The following is a 19,512-nucleotide window of genomic DNA, read 5'->3' on the forward strand; positions in this document are numbered from 1 at the left end:
GAACGTTGGTTATATAGAATATGCGTGTTATAGTTTAGTTACGTAAACGTTAATTAAAGTGACATATATTAAATAAGCGAATTTTATGAATTTACCTGCCCGAAAAAAATATCTACGTATTTTACACGAAAGAATCATAATATTATAGTTGTTCTTGTACGGAAATGGAGAAAAGTGATGGGCCTACTGCTCGAAACGAACGATTTAATTTTGTTTTTATAATAAAAAAAACCGGCAACGAGTTGGGCAACTTTCTTGGCTGTTGTGAGATTTTATTTGAAAAATAACTTTTGCGTTTTTCTTTCTTTGGAGATTCTAGCTTTACGTGCTCTTTCTTCGATAGACTTATAATGATCGCTACGCGACCGTATAGAAACAGCCTAAACGCGCGTGTGGGGAAAGAATGCCTTCCGGGAGAATGTTATGGGAAACTGGCCCCTTTTCAGACGTCATCGACATGGAGAAAACCGGAAAACGCCATGCTGCCAGCCCGTCCAAGCGAGGCGCGAACCCTAGTTCCTAGGATTGCCAGTGTTCAGGGTCTAGTCCACTCAAGTGCGGGGACGAAGCCGCCCGACCACTGGTGGGCGACTTTCGTATTTTTTAACTACAATATAATAAATAGAATTGTCTGTGGCGCCATCTGTTATGTGATTTTGTTATAAAAAACAATTTCTGATCTTTCCGTATATTAATATTTTATAAAATTCATAAAATTTCTTAAGAGATAAATTCAATAAATATACACTTTTGTACATGGATTAATAAATAATGGCTTTTTATTTATTTTTTTAGATTTATGGTTGTGGATTAATTTAATAAAACAAAGTTGGTCAGGAAATGTCATGGAATTTAAAACAAAAATTCGAGTACGAACCCTGTATATAGTTAATCCGGGCCTCCTGTTCCTTTAATTATATTAATGTTAATGAATCCAGCAAGAATTAATAATTTTTCTAAGCTTGAATTTATCATTTGTCTTGTGTCCGAGTTGTTGTAGCCATCGATTCAATTTTCGATTTTTATCTTTGAATGACGCAAATGATGGCATCTTTATATTTAGTTTATGATGATTCTTGTTTCTTTTGGACTTATTTTTGATAATTACATTATTATACATTTTTCCTGTTTTATTTCGCTCTGTCAACTCATAAAAACTATTGATTGTCTTACGAATTCCCTTATCATCGTTGGCGTGCATTAATTTCTCATATCGTTTACTTTTGGTGTCATTCCATCCAAATTCCATTCGTCTGTTTCTCAGCTTCATATCCTTTATTCTCAAATCAGAAAATTCTCTGATCTCTCTTAATTTCGCCAATCTTTTAACTGCATTTCGGTTCTTGTATTTGAAATGCAATTTACCCGTTGCAAATGATCTGTATTCTTCAGAAGCGATTCCACAGAAAATCGCCAAAAATAATAAAATAAATCTGAATATCGCATTCATCTCAATGAATATTTTCGTAAATGCATTCGATAATCCCATCGAAAATAAACAATCGAACAATGATTATTATAATCATTAATTATTAATATGCAAATTGTGTGTTCATATATTCTCTATATTTCACGTAAATGTAATTTATTGTTTACATTGATTTAAATTGAAATTTGTTTCTAATTTATCTGCCTGAGAGATGAAATCATTCCTTACAATATTCCACAAATCAAAAATTGTTACTTCTGACATAAGTCAATATTATTGACTTATGTCAGAAGGAAAATTAGTCCTCTGGGAAATTAGTCCTAGTCCTCTGGGAAATTAGTAAGGGAATTAGTAATTTCCCTCTGGAATTAGTAAGAGGAAAATTAGTTTCACTAATTTCCCTCTTACTATTAAATTAGTTTCACTCTTACTCTTAAATTAGTTTCACTAATTTCCCTCTGGGATTTGTTACTATATCGGATGTGGCGCTAAACCGAAATACTCCAATAAAAATAATATGTAGTAGAGGTCGATAATAATTATGACAAATACCACCATATATACGGATTAGATATGAAACTATCCGTATATGTGTCTAGAAAAGGTAAAGGTGGGTGCACTATCATGACAACATTGCATGTGAATAGCTCCTAAACAATAAAGTTAGGACAAAACCAATGCTTCCATTAAGTTTATGGGTTAATTCTAGGCTGAACTTACATGATCCCCTTCCTGTTTGAAAATCGTGAGCAGCATTCAAGATGGCAGCCACGAATGCCACCCTCATCAGAGAATCCTATCTAATTATCATCTTGGCACATGGGAAGTCAATTTTATCAATATTGCTCGAGATAAGTCATCATTAATTTCAGGTGAATCGATTCTAATATGCGACAATAAGTGAGAAAAAATAGAAGAATGCATAGATATTCAGATAATTTAATGTTTGTTAATGTTACACAACATATACAGTATCATTTGTCTTTCGAAATCAGTTAATATCCACACATGGTCTTTACCCTATACCAGTGTTTCTCAACGGGGGCGATATCGCCCCCATGTGGGCGTTTTTTCATGCTGAGGGGGCGATCAGTAACAATTTATATTTTGGGGGGCGAAAAACAATTTTTTGGGCGATAGAGTAAAACATTATATTAAGAATAATTAGATATTTTATTCGTTATATCGTACAATAATTAAACAAATAACATTATACTAGTCACTAGTCTATTCAATGCAGTACGAATTTGGCGTTAGCCTTGGCCCTCGGCATCGGAATTTTGAAGTGAAGGGGGCGATACTTCGTAACGGTTTATTGAAGAGGACGATATTACGTTGAAGGGAGCGACGATTCGTTAGAGGTTGAGAAACACTGCCCTATACCAAATACTACATATTGGATGATTAACAAATATTAATTGCTCTTTTTAGTCCAACAAATGGTCAAAGGAAAAAAGGAAGACCTTATCCCAAATTTTATCAATTACCAAATTTTATCAATTACCTTATCAATGTTAGCTAAACCGTTTCTGGTAATAAGGAAGATATATTATCCTATAGATATCTTTAATATGGCTCAAGATAGAATTCGATAGCATCATATCCAATCAGGAAAATTGTCTCTAGCAATTTATGTAGGCTTAGAACTGTACATATTTTGTTTTCCTATTTTACGTTTTATAACACAAAATAAATCATAATGAATTGGATCTTCACTCTTCGTTACAAAATCAAAAAGATTACAAAGACAACCACAAAGACGATTTAAATGTAAATAATTTTATTAAAATAATTTGAAATTTTGTTTAATCTTTCAACAACAATATTACAATGATTGTTATTTTCAATTATCATTAACTTCTGATTTTTCTTCATTTGTGTGTATTATGTGATCAAAATCTTGTTTCCATAGATATTCGGGTTTATAAGCGACTCCGAACTCACAACTTCGAATGCACGTATATACTGCAAGAATTCCCCAATCTATACTCTCCTTGACATTATCTACATCCAAATAGTTCAAAAGTTGTGGCATTATCTGTAAAAAAATATAGAATACAGTATATCATGTCATCTTCCTAATTTTCAATGTGAATCTTTTAAAGGCAAATTTAAGCAACAAACAAGAAAGAAAAGATTTTCCAATAAATATGATTTATGGAAACAAAATATATTCAAAAAAATATGTTAAAATGAGTAAAGAAACTAACAAATTAACAATGTAGTTCCTTCCTTATTATTCTTTCATGTTTGACTAAAATTAATTTATAAATTCTTATAAATTAATTCTTTGTTTAAAGAATTCATTTATATAAAAGTAATAATATAACAATTCTATTATATAAAAAGTAAAGAATTAGTTTGTGCAAAAGTAGTTTGTATAAATTATTTTAAAAATTTACACAAACTATTATACTATAATTTGAATAAGTATATATGAGAAAAAAAACAAGTTTACTTTTTTTCTTTTGACCTTTTATATTAAAATTATCTATTTAAATACTGCAAAAGTTTTTAAATTGTGTTGCCACTTAAAAGTTGAAACTAGAATTTAAATACTACAGTAGAGATAACAGAGACTTTTCACACTGCTACTGTTAACATCAAAATGACACATCATCAGAATGTAATTGTGTACTGGTAATCATTTCAGTACACAAGACCCTCATCAGCTGTATATGTCTGTTCAAGAGAATCTTGAACAAGTATGTTTTAAATTGTAAATTGTAACTAATGCCAATTTTTCTGCAAATTTGTTCTACAACAGATATCTACATATTTTTATGTATGGCTGATGAGGGTCTTGTGTACCAAAATGCATACCAGTAATAAAGTTGCATTCTGATGATGTAAGTGTCATTTTGATGTTACCAGTAGCAGTGTGATAAGTCTTCTCTTATCTCTACTATAGCATTTGAATTGTAGTTTCTACAATTTTCACGTTCTTAAAAGTTCTTTCTCAATTCAGTAAAATTGTATTCAAAATTTTCAAAATGTAATATTTCTTTCAGATAAGTTCTTACAAGAGTTTCTATCTAACACCATTTCATTCTTGAATTAATTCATAACAAGATCTGAATATAGTTTGCATTATTTATCACAATGTCATATTGTGATAAATAATGCAAATATATGCTATCGATGCAAATAAATAATGCTATCTGTAGGCTATCTGCGTCCCACTATAATCATATTTAGCTTATGTGTTATACTCTCATGACTTTTTGTATATAATTTTCTTATTCACATATTTATTAATATTATAGCCATTATCTACCCCAATAACATACAGCGTTGGGTCGCTTGTAGTTTTATAATGTGTCAGGTTTTAGTGATGATGTTTGTTTTTATTTATTGTTAACCTTATAATTTTCATAAGTTATTTATTTAACTCATTTCAATTTAAATTTGTATTTAGAATTCTTCAAAGGTTAAAATTTAAATGGAATGTTCTATTTGTGGAAGTTTCTAAAAATGGTTTTAAGAAGCCTGATGATGACCTATAGGAGTAAGCTGGAAACGTTAGTAATTAAAAATTCTCTTTTGGCAAATGCATAGGTATGGTTGTAAATTAGTAATTCCATTTATAGTTGGTACGCAGAACTATAAAATTGCTGTTATCACTGCACTCAATCTTTCTTCTCTGATTACAAGTATTACCAAATTAACAAGCCGGTTTTACAAACTATTGATTCTAAACTGTAATTTTAAGGTAGTTCTAAAGATAAATTCAAGGTAGAAGTACTGTAATGAAGAAAAGAAACAAAGTAGTTTGAATAAGAAAATATATTATTATCTGCCTTGGGACATATCTTATACAATACACATTAAAGAAAATTTTCTAAACATAGTGTAAAGTAAATATTGAATATAATAAGAAAACTTTCATTCCATCTAAAAGTCAAACGTTGCATTAAATGTTTAGTGAATATGTACCTATCAAATTCTAATTGTTAAAGATACCACAATATTAAATCCATAGTTATACTAGTAGATAAAGAAAGTTTCATTTAATTAGAAATAAACAGAAGATGATATTAAAATTCTGAATGAACTGTTAATTTTTCTTGTATAAAATATTTTAAATTCAATGTGTCACATCCCAATAAAAAATAGAAGTGATAGTTAATAATTATAACAAAACAAACTTTTTAATTTTATCCTACTAATTGAATGTTGAATGCGATAATATAGAAACAGAATAAGTAAATCTCAGAAAAGTACTTTCTTCAATTTCTGATTATCTTTAGATCTTTTTATCATTTTATTAATACTTGAGGTTTAATCAATTCTTTTGTAAATGTTGTAAAATCTATTTTGTTACTTCTAACAATAAGTTATAATATAGTCAAAACAGAGTTAAAATGGAATTTTTATCATTGAAACACAGTATATTCACAAGTCACACAAACAAAGAGAAAATGGGAATCAAAATAATAATTAAATTATTAATAGTTTATATACCAGCACTGGCCAAACCTTGTCATGACAGGAGCCACAGTATGGGTCTAGAAAAGCCACAGTTTGGTCACCTTTGTTATATACACTAATTGAAATGGACATTTCATTCGTATAACAAACAGCTACATAGCAAGATGGCCTGAACATCATCAGTGATTGAAACATGACAATGATAATGGTTATTTTCTTGAAAAATAACTTTGATTAAAACAATAGTTTATATCAAATCATAGTTATATAAACTGACAAATTATCAAGTTGTATATGTTACTGTGAAAGACCGAAATTAGAGAATGTCAATATTTTCCAGTGAATGTCAACACATACAAAATACGTCGGTGAAAAACCGAATATTTGGTTATATTATTATACATTCGAGCAATTGCCGGTGTATGTTGACAAGCACAGATAAGCTTTGGTGGAGGTCGAAACAACACCCAAGAAGCCAATGTCGACAGAGAGGCAACAGTCTGTCACCAAATTTTTCGCTGTTTCTTTCTGCTCAAATTGGTGATACCATACAAATACAAGTCCCAGATGTCGACCGTGGCTGTACAGATGCCCAAAATGTGTTGGCAGTTGTTGTTGAAATAGAAGACTCGACTTTTATAAATTAGCAAACAAATATGATACCCTCAAACAGCTTTATATCCTGTAATCAGTTTGTAATTTGTAAAGAAAAGTTAGTTTTCATAGATGAGATTTCTTCTCAAGAAATATCACTGAGAGAAGCAGCTGCAGCTAATTCGAAAAGTAGAGGGCAAGGCTATACACACTGTCATTGCAAAAAGAAGTGTTCCACAAATAAATGCAGTTGTAAAAGCAAGGGACTCTTGTGCAATTCAAAGTGTCATAACAGTTTAAGTCATTGCAATAAATAAGATTGTATAACGTTAATCACATAACTTATGTGTAAGTTTATTATTGTATTATTTTCTTTAATGATTTAGAATGTACTGTTTGTTTTAGGTTCAACAGTTTATTTACATGTGCTGTTACTTAAGCTTTATCCTATTTTGACATATTAAAAAGTTGCATTTTTGTCTTAACGTAATAAAAATATTTTTATTCAACATTCACCATCGGTGCATGCCGAATGTCGACATTTGCTGGTGTAAGTGAGAAATAATGATATTTAGTAAATATTTTGTACATACACAAAACGACTGTGTGAACACTGACATTTGCCAGATATCGGTCATTCACAGTAAAATTACACAAAACTGTAATTTCCAGATAGACTACTATTATTAATTTTTCAACAAGTGTGTCATCTCTAAATTTTTTCTACCAGACATACTACTATCTCTTCCTTTTTTCATGTATCAATTCTATGTTAGTAACTTTTTAATAATAATTAAAAGTTTAAATATTTTAAGAAGAAAAAATTTTAAGAGTGAATACATTTATTAACATCCTAACAAATGGTTGTTTTAATTCATATATGTATACATAAACATACCTGAAATTCAAACTGTCTTTCTGAACCACACGGACATTTTGGAATTTGAGTTGGTGTATTTGAAGATGATATCCATAAAGGCATTCCTCCTCTCTGGTAACGAACAATCTAATTGAAGTAAACATAGCAAAAAGTTTTAAATGATATTCTTATTATAACTAAAAAGTTTTTATTTCAAATAATAAACATTACTTTAAAAATATTAAATCACTTAATATATTTTCTCAAAATTTATTTTTGAGAAAATATATTAAGTGATTTAATATTTTTAAAGTTTATTTTTGAAGAACCAAAATACAAAAATATTCAATCAAAACTTCATAATATTCAATCAAGTCAAATAGCTGAATTAAATAAAATTTTTAATAACAATAATATATTAAACAGTACTTTAAAAAATATAAATCTGGTATATAAAGAAGTTCAGTCTATATATATTGTATTTTGTATTAGAATATAATATAATGATTATAATGTAATAAAAATACTATGTATGCTGGCAAATAAAGTCAATTTTTTAATCTTTAAAAAAACTCTCCAAAACTAGAAGCTGACATACAGCAAACACAAAATGCAAACTTTTACCACAGAACAGTAAACAAATTGAACAGTAGTCTTAACAATTGTTATGTATCATTTTATTCCAAAAATATTTTTGACTAAAATGCATGTTAGATGAAATTACTTAACTTCTTTAATGTAAAGATTGATATAATAATAAAAATTAAGTATACCAATATACCAAGTTTGTCTCCAATAGCTAAGCATATACAGAGCTGGTGCTACCGCATGAGCAAACTGGGCATTTGCCCATGGCAGCAAACTTTGTTATTTTCCTCAAGAAAATTTATGAAACATATTACTATGATAGTTATTTAGAAAATAACTAACATAGTAATATAAGTGAAATTAAACTATTTTAAATGAAATTAAAATTTAAAAACATTCAAAAATTTCTTCCAACTTCTAATAAGTATAACATTTCAAAACAAACTTTTTTTTCTTTTATATTGGGAGATAAGAAACATCAAATGCATGTCTTGCATCCAGGCAGCATAAACTCTAGCATTGGCCCTGAGTATAAGTACAAACAAAATAATGTTCTATCATCATATAATAATGCACTGGACTATCATGACTATGCTAAGTAAATCATTAATATTTGATATTGATTTTGGCTTCAATATGTTTACCAGTAGACCTGATGTGCAATAGAATTCTTATTGAGGTAACTAAGGTTTAGCTTTTTTTTTTAGATCCAGTTGTCCACATCCCAAATAAAATTTGTATTATTGAATATTTAAAACTCTTTTCAGTTGAACTTTCACATTTATTAGAAATATTTTTTGAGGGGCAGCATAAGTACAAAGAATTAACACAAAGATATAACAGTTCTACAGTTTTTCAGTTACATAAGTGCAGAATGTGAATAATGAACATTTGGATAATGATGGTCTATATTTTAATCATTTTGATATAACAAAAGTTTTAAAATTAATACTATCAATTAGAGAGAAACACATTTCTAAAAGCAAATGAAATATATATTTAATTATAAAAAGTAAAACTTTTTCATCACTCATAAAAAATAANATGAACATTTGGATAATGATGGTCTATATTTTAATCATTTTGATATAACAAAAGTTTTAAAATTAATACTATCAATTAGAGAGAAACACATTTCTAAAAGCAAATGAAATATATATTTAATTATAAAAAGTAAAACTTTTTCATCACTCATAAAAAATAAAGAAACAAGTCACAGCACTGAACAAATTTTTATTCTAGCTTTGTCTGATAATTAATATAGATTTCTGCCAAATTTAATAAAATATTAATTTTGCTATCATTTTATTGAAAATGGTACAAATAAATTTTAAATGCATTAGCTAATTGCCTGAAAAGTTCAAATAAAAGTTCTGTGAAATTTAAAAACCTCTTAAAATCAAATGTATAAATTCAATAAAAAAATTTCAATTAAATCAATTTCATATCAAATTCAATGAGAATGCTCAGTTATATATTCTAATAAGATCATTCACCTTTTTTCTCCTACTCCTAGGAGCATGTTTCCATTTTATTTATTTTAAAAATCTATTTCATTAATTTATATAGGCTATACAATTTTAATCTTAAATAATTTCTCTAAGTAACAAATTATACTGTAGTTATTTTTTAACAACTTTTAAAAATAAATTTAACAAATAATAATATTTAAAAATTTTTTTCATAATTAAATTTTCTTCTATTTGTTGATTTACTCTAAACTACTGAGATGTGACATCAGTATGTTAATATCACTGATTGCAATATTTCAGTTTTTAAAAATAAAATTTAAAGGTAGTTTCTGACTTATGGTGGAATTCCATTCTAGAATTCCATTCATATAAAGAATAATTGTAATAATGGATAAACCTATAATATGACATATATACAGTATGTCATAATCTTGACATACAGTAAGACCCCATTTAATGCGAGGACGCATTCCCAGACAACAAAGCGCTAAGCGAAACAGCATTAAACAAGGTCATTTTAACAGAGTAAATAGGAATAGGGGAACACGAGACCAAAAATAAACAAATTTTACTTTAATTTTAAGTTATTTTTATATTAATTTGTATAATAATATATGTTAAATAACACAAACATATGCATTCAGAAATGTAACATTCATTTTTTATGATGAAGGTCCTGGCTTTTCTGAAATTCTTGTTCTTTTGCGATAAAATCGTGAAGTTTCATTTGTCATTTTTTCTTTCCTTAAGCAAATGTCAGTAGCAGAAGATCGCATCCAAAATACCTCATTTTGCTTTTGCACTCCTTTCAAAATCTGGATCATTCACTACAATTTGATCAATGATTTCGGTTATTGTTACCAAACTTTTACTAAGGAAATCTGTAGAGAAATTTTTGGGTTCTTCATTTTCAGAATCTCTATTTTCCAGTTCCACATAAATTCCATGTTTTGCCAGTTCTTGAAGGTCGTCATTGGTAAGGCTCTCACCAGAAACCTGTGGTAACTCCTCAATATCCTGCTCGTCTATATCTAGTCCTGTTATATCGATTAGGTTGTTTGGTCAACCTAACGATAGAGTGATAGGCTGTTCTTGTTGAGAATTCTTGGATGCCTTCAGCCATAACTTCTTCCACACTTCATTCATACATTTATCAGCTAATTCTTGCCAAGCGAAGGCTATATTTCCTATGGCATCCATGATGTTTTTTTCCAAAATTGCACCAAACAAACATAGATTTAAGGAAAGTACAGTGCTATGACGAATTGCCACCTTTTTCTGATTGGTTCATGTTCACAAATAATCGTATTATAAACGAATCAATGAAATGCCATGATAATTTAATTCAGTGTAAATTTTAAGCTTTTTTAAGGCTTTGAGCAGACCACGTTATATCGAATCAGCGTTAAGCGAGGCAGCATTAAGAGGAGTCTTACTGTACTTGTAATCAGTTATTTTATGTACTACATATACTGTAACACAATACAGTGACCGTTCACACATAACTGTTTAGTTAGTCTGTTCAATGAAATCAATGTTTAATATTTTAATTAATTTCAAAAGAAACTTAACAAAACAGAACACAAATTCACCAGTACACATAGATAAGTCAGCCATATTCAAAAAAATCAAAAATTGTACTAAGGGAGTATTACAATCTTCATTTGTATTATCATCTTTATTGTTAATTTTTAGTGGAGGATATTCTAAACTCCTAAGTAATAAGGTAATTCGTATCACGGAGTCTGATGTCACATGTAATAAATTTCACCTCATATGTTAGTACAGAATGCCATTACTGCTGAATGTCAGGTAATAATGGAAATTAAATTTTACNTTTAATCTTATTACAAAATTAAAATTAGTATGATGGTTGATTGTTTTCATTTGGGGTATTTGTGGCACAAGGGCCTAGGTAGGCCAGAGTGCCATATCTAGCTAGTTATGTCTTAATATGTTATTATTGTTCAATGTTCTAGAGTTCTGTATATAAGTTTATGTCATTGTAGGTTGAATTTGTCCATAACTGTCTAGTATATTCCATAGAGCTTGGTCGTCTGTAGACTTATATTGTCAAAGGTAACATTCTCTGGTTGTTTTATACTGAGGGCATGTTAGTAACATATGTCAAATGGTAAGTGGGATGTGGCAAGTTGAGCATATCAGCTGGATATCCTTTGTTATTAGATAGTTGTGTGTTAGTCTTGTGTCCAGTTTTCAGTTTGGCAAGTACTATTTCTTCTTTCTGGTTTTTCTGTTGGCTGGTTGTCCATTTTATTAACTCTGGTTTGAAGGTGTATATGGTTTAATGTTGAGTTATTTATTCCAGTCTTCTTACCATTTGTTGTATATGTATGTGTTGATACAACTGTATAGGTCATTATAGTATGATAAAATTAGTATGATAATCCAGACCAGGCAGCTCTACATAAGGTTGTTTTTGTTTTTCAAGTCCTAATGACATAAGCCTCAGTTGTAGTTAAAAATGAATACTTATCATTTATTGTTATATAGTATATGTTTATTGTCCATTATACTATTAAATTTTAGACTTAACTGTGGCACTGTGTCATAAGCAAGTTTGACATTATTTGGACTTGAAATATTTTTTTATTCACTACTTTTAACTGTCCTAAGTACAGTGGTTATAAGTTGGGAGTACTAGGTATAATTCAGAGACTAACTATATTTAAAAATATGCTTCACAAAGCATTAATTGATTCACTGTCTTATAATCATGTATTTATTTGGTTTAAAATTAAAATAAGATTTTATTAGCATTTCTTCTTGAAAAAAGTATTATTTTAGTTTCTCATATCTCTAGAAATTAGTAATTTTTTAAAAGATTTTTAGAAAATAATTGTTTTCAGATTTACTAAAAGAATAAATCAATTAGATCCTAATATAAATTTCTTCAAAATTCTGATTTTATTAATAATAAAAAAAATGACATACTTTTTAATTTTTTATTATCTAAATTCAAAAAAATTTTAAAAATAAGTTAGACTCTCTAATGCAAAACAAAACACCAGTAATAACTGCTTATATCTGTGAAACCATTAGAACAAGTTATAAATACTCTAGTATAAAGAATTATCCTTATAAGAACAATTAAATCTGGCATATTGAAGACTATTATACAGTATAAAAGAATATACGTAGTACGATCCAAAAGTTCGGGGACTTTGCTTAAAATTCCTTAAAACCTTAAAAAGTTTATATTGCCGATGCACAACCACCAAAGTAATCACCTTGGGCAACGATACACTTTTGCCAGCGCTCATATAACTTCTGGAAGCATCGCTGGAAGCCATTTTTTGAAACCTCCCGTAAGGTCTCCTGCAATGCTCTCTCACCTCATCTGATGACACAAAACGGCGTCCCTGCAAATGCTTTTTCATTGATGGAAACAAATAAAAATCACACGGGGCTAAGTCCGGTGAATAGGCGGGGTATGGAAGCACATTAATTTGAGATTTGGCGAGAACTGTGTGACCATTTGGGACTGAAGTGCAGGTGAGTTGTCATGCTGAAGGTACCAGTCTCCACTTCGCCAGATCTGCAGCCGTTTACGACGAATAGATTCCCTCAAACGATGTAAAATGTCTAGATAATTGAGAGACCAACTCAACATTTTTCTCATTCCGTGAAGTCGAAGGTCGGCCAGAGCGTTCATCATCTGCGATGGATTCTCGGCCCTCTTTAAACCTTTGATTTCACCATGGTAGAATCACCGTACACCTTTCTTAGCAATTTTAAAGTCTTCATAAATGTTTTACCTAAACGCTGACAAAATTTAATGTTGCAGCGCTATTCTTGAAACTCCATTTTTATTACGTCGCAAAACAAAGGTAACTATCTCCGAAAAAAAACAACAGCACTTGCGATTTAATCATGTGACATGGGCGAAATCAACCTGAACACGTAGGGGTGGTTTGATAGAATCCATTTCATATGCTGTAACTTTAAATACATGCTTTTGTTGTCATACATTACTGCAGTTCCCGAACTTTTCAATCGTACCACGTAGAATTAAATGAGCAATTATTTATTGTGAAATCGTCACAATGTCAGGCTGCAATTTTTAATCATAATTTTAATTTATTTAATTTAAAATCTAATTAGTAAATATTATACTGAATAATTAATGTTCGGTGTTTGTTGTTAATTCGGTATATTATTCAAAATATAAATAGCTTTCATACCACTTGTCTCAGGAAAGTCCTGGGATTCATACAGCCTGCAAACTGCTCTCCACTTCAAATTAGTACTGTAGTGTCTTGCCCATGTACAACATACTTTTCCATTAGCAATGGAGTCATGCCAGTCATCTATTAACTGCTTTCAGGGGAAAATTTTTAAATTGAAACAATATGACTTCCAGTTTGCAATGGAAGTTCATATATAATGGCCTCCTGCCCATAAGCTTTCTATATCTGGTATTGACTTTCATGTATCTAACTGTGTTTTCAAGATTAAAGAAAGACAGACAGATGACAGTGAGAATTTATAGGTCTAAAACTTTTTCAAATTACAGTCCAACAAAAAAATGGCAATTATTGATTATTAACAAAAGTATTTAATATAGTCAAATTTGGTAATAAAACTGGTAAAAAAAAAAACAAAAACACCTTATGTATGCATGCAATGTCTTTAATCAAACCAACTACACAAAATGAAAATTTGTTCATAGTGTTAGTAGAACAAAATCAGTATTGTCTGTGTTGTTTAATAGTGCATTGTTTTCAAATGCAAGAGCTTTGTTTAATTGTGATGTTATACAGTATATATAGTAAATCTTTAGTATAACAAATTAAATTACTAAAGATTTATTATATCTATCAAGCCTTATTCTTCCTTTTTTTCAAGAAAAAATTAGTCTTTCTATGAACAACTTAGGGTGTGTTTTCCATATCATGTTCTGTTATTGTTATTTTGTGTTTTCCTTATAAGTTGTTCTAGTCCTGTGTGTGCCCAATGTATAACTTGGATGAATATGTGAATGTGCAAGTATTGGAATGACATATGTGTGATTACTGTAAATGTGTGTTTTGCATTCAGTTGTATTGTTAGTATTGAGTTCAATCTGCTGTTGTATTCTTTTGTTCGTCTTTGTTTTATTTGTATCTGCCCTCTGAGTTTAACATGTTAAAATCTAAAATATTTGTAGACCTCATCTTCATTCATGACTACATGATTTTTGTATTTTCAAGTGCAAAATCTTCTTTCTTCATGACTCCTTTTTCAATGTAAAGTGTTTTGCATTTTTCTAGGTCAAATTCCATTTAAAATGTAAATGGTATAAATATACATAACTAATTTTAATTTGGAAATTTTATAGATAAGACAATTTTTCCAAACTAATTTTATATATGTAAAAATATATATCAAATTATAATTTTAATCAATTTTACTATATACTGTTTAAAAACTAGCTGTTTTCAAAAATATATTCATTCTAAAACTCTCATTTAAAAAAAAGAAAAAAAAATGGTGATAACAAAAATATTTTACACAAACAGGAAACTTAATCATCAAATACCTTTATTTAAATAAATGTGCTGATATACATCACTTCATATTAAATAAATTGAACAAAAATCAAGCAATTTTGAGTTTATAAGAGTCAACTCACAATTCAAAAATTTATTAAACTCCTATCCAGTTATACTACTTTACTATTTACATCTGTCTAAAGTGGATTTAATAGCTATACTTATATATGGTAGTTGTTCATTTATACACTGTGGTTGCAGATGGTTTCATCTGGAGTGGATCAAGTCATTAGCAAGGTTGAGGCTGAAGTTTTAAATGCGAAAACATGTATGTTGGATGTTCAGTGCCGCTTTCCTGTAAGCCTAGAAGTTTGACAATGATGTTTGGAATGTATAGCATGATTCCACTGACTATCCAAATGCCATTGTCAAACTTCTAGGCTTATAGGAAAGCGGCACTGAATGTCCGATGTACACATTTTCACGTTTAAAACTTCAGCCTCAACCTTGCTATTATCTCACTGTTACATCAGTGAAGAATAATTCAGGTTTGTCACAAGCATATGTGAAAGGTGAATGGGATGATACACTCTCAATAGTAGAACTGCCCACAGATGGAATGTGAAACTAAGACAAAAGATCTCAGAAAACATTATATTCTTAAATAAGATGCAGAATTATAAGGAAAAATTTGGTTTTTGTTCAATCTTTTTATTTATAAGTTGTATTAAAAGCTAAAGTAAGAGAAATTATAAATAATTAATAAATAATAAATGACTATTTAAGAATAAAAGTAAGAAAATCAATTTTATTTCATGAATATAAACTCAGATGTGTTTACCTGATCAGGATTATGCTTAATAATTTTCATAAACTTGCTGAATATCTTATCACTTTTTAAAGCCATTTCTTCCAAATCATTTTCATTTGGATCCTCTCCTCTCATAAAAATGCGTGCCTTTGATTCTTTTAAAAACTTTTTATATTCATTCATTTTCTCTTCTTCACTTTTTTCAGCTTCTAATTCATTATTAAACTCTTCTATTTCCATTTCAATAGAATATTCTCCAAATAAAAAATTATGTTTTTCTGTCGGAATTAATGATTCAGGTATAGCTATAAAGATAATTGAAAATTTATGAAGTATTTTTTTGTAAATGTATATTTATTATATACATACAATAACAATTTTTCATTAACACACATGAGAAATTATTTAATACACAAAATAAAATCATTGCAAAAAATTCTTTACTGTTGTTATAATATGATGATTGATCTATTCCAATATTTAAGCCAGTTATTCTCAACTTTTTTTTTGTCACAGTACACTTTTAATAATTTAAAAATTTGGAGTCACACACGGTTACTTTGGTAAGTATTGCAGGACAACTGGTGATGTCATTACAGTGATTTTTAAACGCAGTTGGTTATTTAGGTCACATTTTCTAAACAACTTGGTAACTACCGGCAGTTACTGCTAACACCGGTTACAATTTCCAAATTCACTCTAGAAAGGTAGAACCGATTAAACTACTTGTCTGATGTCAAGTATATATGGATATTTGCAGTGGCAGCACACTTCAAAAATCTGGCAGCACACTAATGTGCCATGGCACAGTGGTTGAGAATCACTGATTTAAGCAATAATGGAAGTGCTTTTGTTACTGTAAACATATCTCGATGAAAATTCATGTCTTTATACAATAAAACTTTAGACACTATTAATTTTAGAATGTTCCATTATATTAAATTTCTGCTTTGAATAAGTTATTTTAACATCAAACTACTCTTTAAAAATATTTCAGTAAAAAAACAAACTACCATATTTACTCGCATATAAGACGAGGTGTGACTAAAGATCAAAATAAAGAAAATTAGATTTATTAATACAATTCTAATTTTATTTTGTTAATCACAAGTTAAATATCAAATAAACGTAAATGCACACATTGTCCCGAAAAATTACTGGCATTTTAAACTTTACAAAAAAATCTTGAAAAATCGACAACATTTGTTCATGTAAAGCTGGACAATCGGGAACCTTTCTTGGCTAATTCTTATCAGTCAAATCCATTCTTCGTTGATTACACTTAGAGTTTCTCCGAATAATCATTTGTTTTCATGTGAGAATGGATTAAAAATTATATCAGGCTCCCATTTTTGGAATTTCAATCTGGAATTCAATTCAAAAGCTTTGCTTTTCCTATTGCTATTCATCTATACAGCTGGCAATATACAAGAACACATCAAACGACCCAGATAAAATACTTGTTTTTAAATACAAGAGGCTAAGCATCCTATAAAAAATGCAAATACACAGTTCACAAAAATTATTTGAAAAAACTCAAAGAATCTTTTGCTTGCGCATATAGGACAATCTAGGAATTTGAAGCTGTGATAAATGAATAAAAACCTCACCTTATATTTGAGTAAACATGGTACATATTTCCAGATACTCATATACACTTAAACAAGAATGAAAAGGAAAAAGGAAAAAATTACTGATTAAAGTATGCTTTGTTATAAATTTTACATCACAGAACAAAGATGTCTTTTTTTTACTTTTATACTGATAAATAATTACAATCAGAATCTACAATTACTGAATCTATTTCATTCGTCTATATTTACTTTTAAATTTTTTGCTTATTTTTTTCTTTTTTTGGAATTAATAGAGACAGAATAAATTGAAGTTTGTGTGTGTTAAAATATTTATTAAAATTTATAATATTAGTAGAGATATCTTTTTTCCTTCAAAGTGATCATATTCTGACATGATTATTTTAAAGCTTATAATTATAGATATTTCATAATTATGTAACTTGCAAATTGTAAGCATAATAATAAAACAATTTTAAATAATATTGCATTTTCTGATCCAATATAAATAATGTATTCAGCCAAATATAAATTTTTCAATAATTATGACTTGAGTAAAGCAAATATATTTTCTGATTTACTTTTATAAATAAGATAAGATTCTAGCTCCAAATGAGGTAGTTGGAACCAGTGGCGTGCGGTGACATTTGATGATAGGGAAGCTCTGTCATCCCCGGATAGAACAATTGAAAACATTATATGATATTTTGGTGTGTAGCACCACGAGCTAAACTGCGTGAGGTTGGTGCTCTGTAAAGTGCATGTGCAAATGTCTGTAATCCAGCTGCTTTACATCATTTAAATATTTTGGCCATGGAAGCTATCCCGTATTTGACAATACAGCGCTTCCATTGGGAATATGCATATACAAATTTATATTCAAAAATACAATAGCAATCTTATCATTTTTTTTTTCACATATAGTATAGAAATTTGTAATAAGATATATAATGCGATTATAATAAAATATTAATTTTAATTAATTCAAAGAATGTTAAAATATGAAAATAATCGCACAATACGTATTTATATTTTAGAAAATACAAGGAAGTGGTGCTTCCACAGCTTTCATGGACAGCATGCCACTGGTTGGGACTTTATCAGATCTCTACACCATGCCAATAGGATTAAAAAAAGTCACATGAAACAATGGACTACATGTGACTCTTAACAAGATATAAAATCCAAAATCAGCTATTTGTTAAACACACAGGCTTAATGGAGAATATAGTGTCAATTCATGCCCTAGTAGTTGTTGATACAATGACTTTTCCATGTTTTACAAGCCATATCTAGCAAAGTGGAAAACAGTTGATTTTTAGCATTTGTTTTGAATAGTTACAGATTTTTCACTTTTAAATTTTACCTTATTTTTGAGATCTTCAAAATTCCAGATTTTGGAGGCTATATCTAGTGAAGAGTCACAAATAGACCAGTTCCTTTGACTTTTTTACTCTTACGGGCATATCTACAACCCAATACGGTCTCAATTGCCTCACTCAGACCCACACTCGTGCCAAAGCAACAACAGCACAACCAATTTCCTCAGCTGTTTATTTATTCATCCACCTTACATATTAATTTTGAAAAGAAACAACTGCAAAATATCTTACCAATCTTTGCTTTGGGATCATTATTTTCCACACAGAGAAATTTATGTCTCTTGATCCAATCAATTTTCTGGTGATGTCGACTACAATAAACCCCCGAATGGCACCTCGAACATTGTTTGGTTCCTACACAACCACAAACGCAACATAATTTACGAAAATCTTCAGCCGAAGGTTTGTGAGAATCGCATTCTTCCTCAATCGGAGGCTGCGGACTGTAATATTGGTTATCACGAGGTAATTGACAGCGAAACACTACAAAGTTTTTATTCTCATTTGATTTGCAACACCTTGGATCTTTGCAAACGAATATAAAAATCGATCTGTGGAAAGTATTTGGATTTTCTTCGAAAGGAGCGTAAATCTGCAAAAGGAATACCAAAGGTTTCTGACATAATTTGCATTCCAAATGTTTCTCCAACGGAAGATCTCTCAAATTCAACCAAGAAGGTTTTCCACCGACTTTACTTGGAAAATATTTACTTCTTAATCTCCAACTTTCTGTTTTTTCGGCAAATCCTAACTCTACCTCTTGCAAACTTTCTGTTTTACTTGCACATGTTGACTCGTTCGACGCCATCTTTCTTTGAATTGAACTAGTTCTAAAATGTTGGAAAATTTCTTTTCATATATGAATTTAGAACGTATTAAA

At 29.4% G+C, this 19,512-nt stretch overlaps 1 protein-coding gene across 1 annotated transcript; it reads right to left on the reverse strand.

Moving 5' to 3' along the window:
• Positions 1-3,167: 3,167 nt before the first annotated feature.
• LOC111633765 (programmed cell death protein 2-like) lies at positions 3,168-19,467 on the reverse strand. Its single transcript, XM_023378390.1, has 4 exons — positions 18,864-19,467; positions 15,710-15,984; positions 7,353-7,460; positions 3,168-3,467 (listed from the first exon to the last, which is right to left on the reverse strand). The coding sequence occupies exons 1-4, from the start codon at positions 19,438-19,440 to the stop codon at positions 3,273-3,275; spliced, it is 1,155 nt and encodes a 384-aa protein (XP_023234158.1). The 5' UTR covers positions 19,441-19,467; the 3' UTR covers positions 3,168-3,272.
• Between the last annotated feature and the right edge of the window lie 45 nt (positions 19,468-19,512).

This window comes from Centruroides sculpturatus, unplaced genomic scaffold, assembly GCF_000671375.1.
Source record: "Centruroides sculpturatus isolate CEXI.00-Female unplaced genomic scaffold, Cexi_2.0 scaffold873, whole genome shotgun sequence".
Lineage (NCBI taxonomy): Eukaryota > Metazoa > Arthropoda > Arachnida > Scorpiones > Buthidae > Centruroides > Centruroides sculpturatus.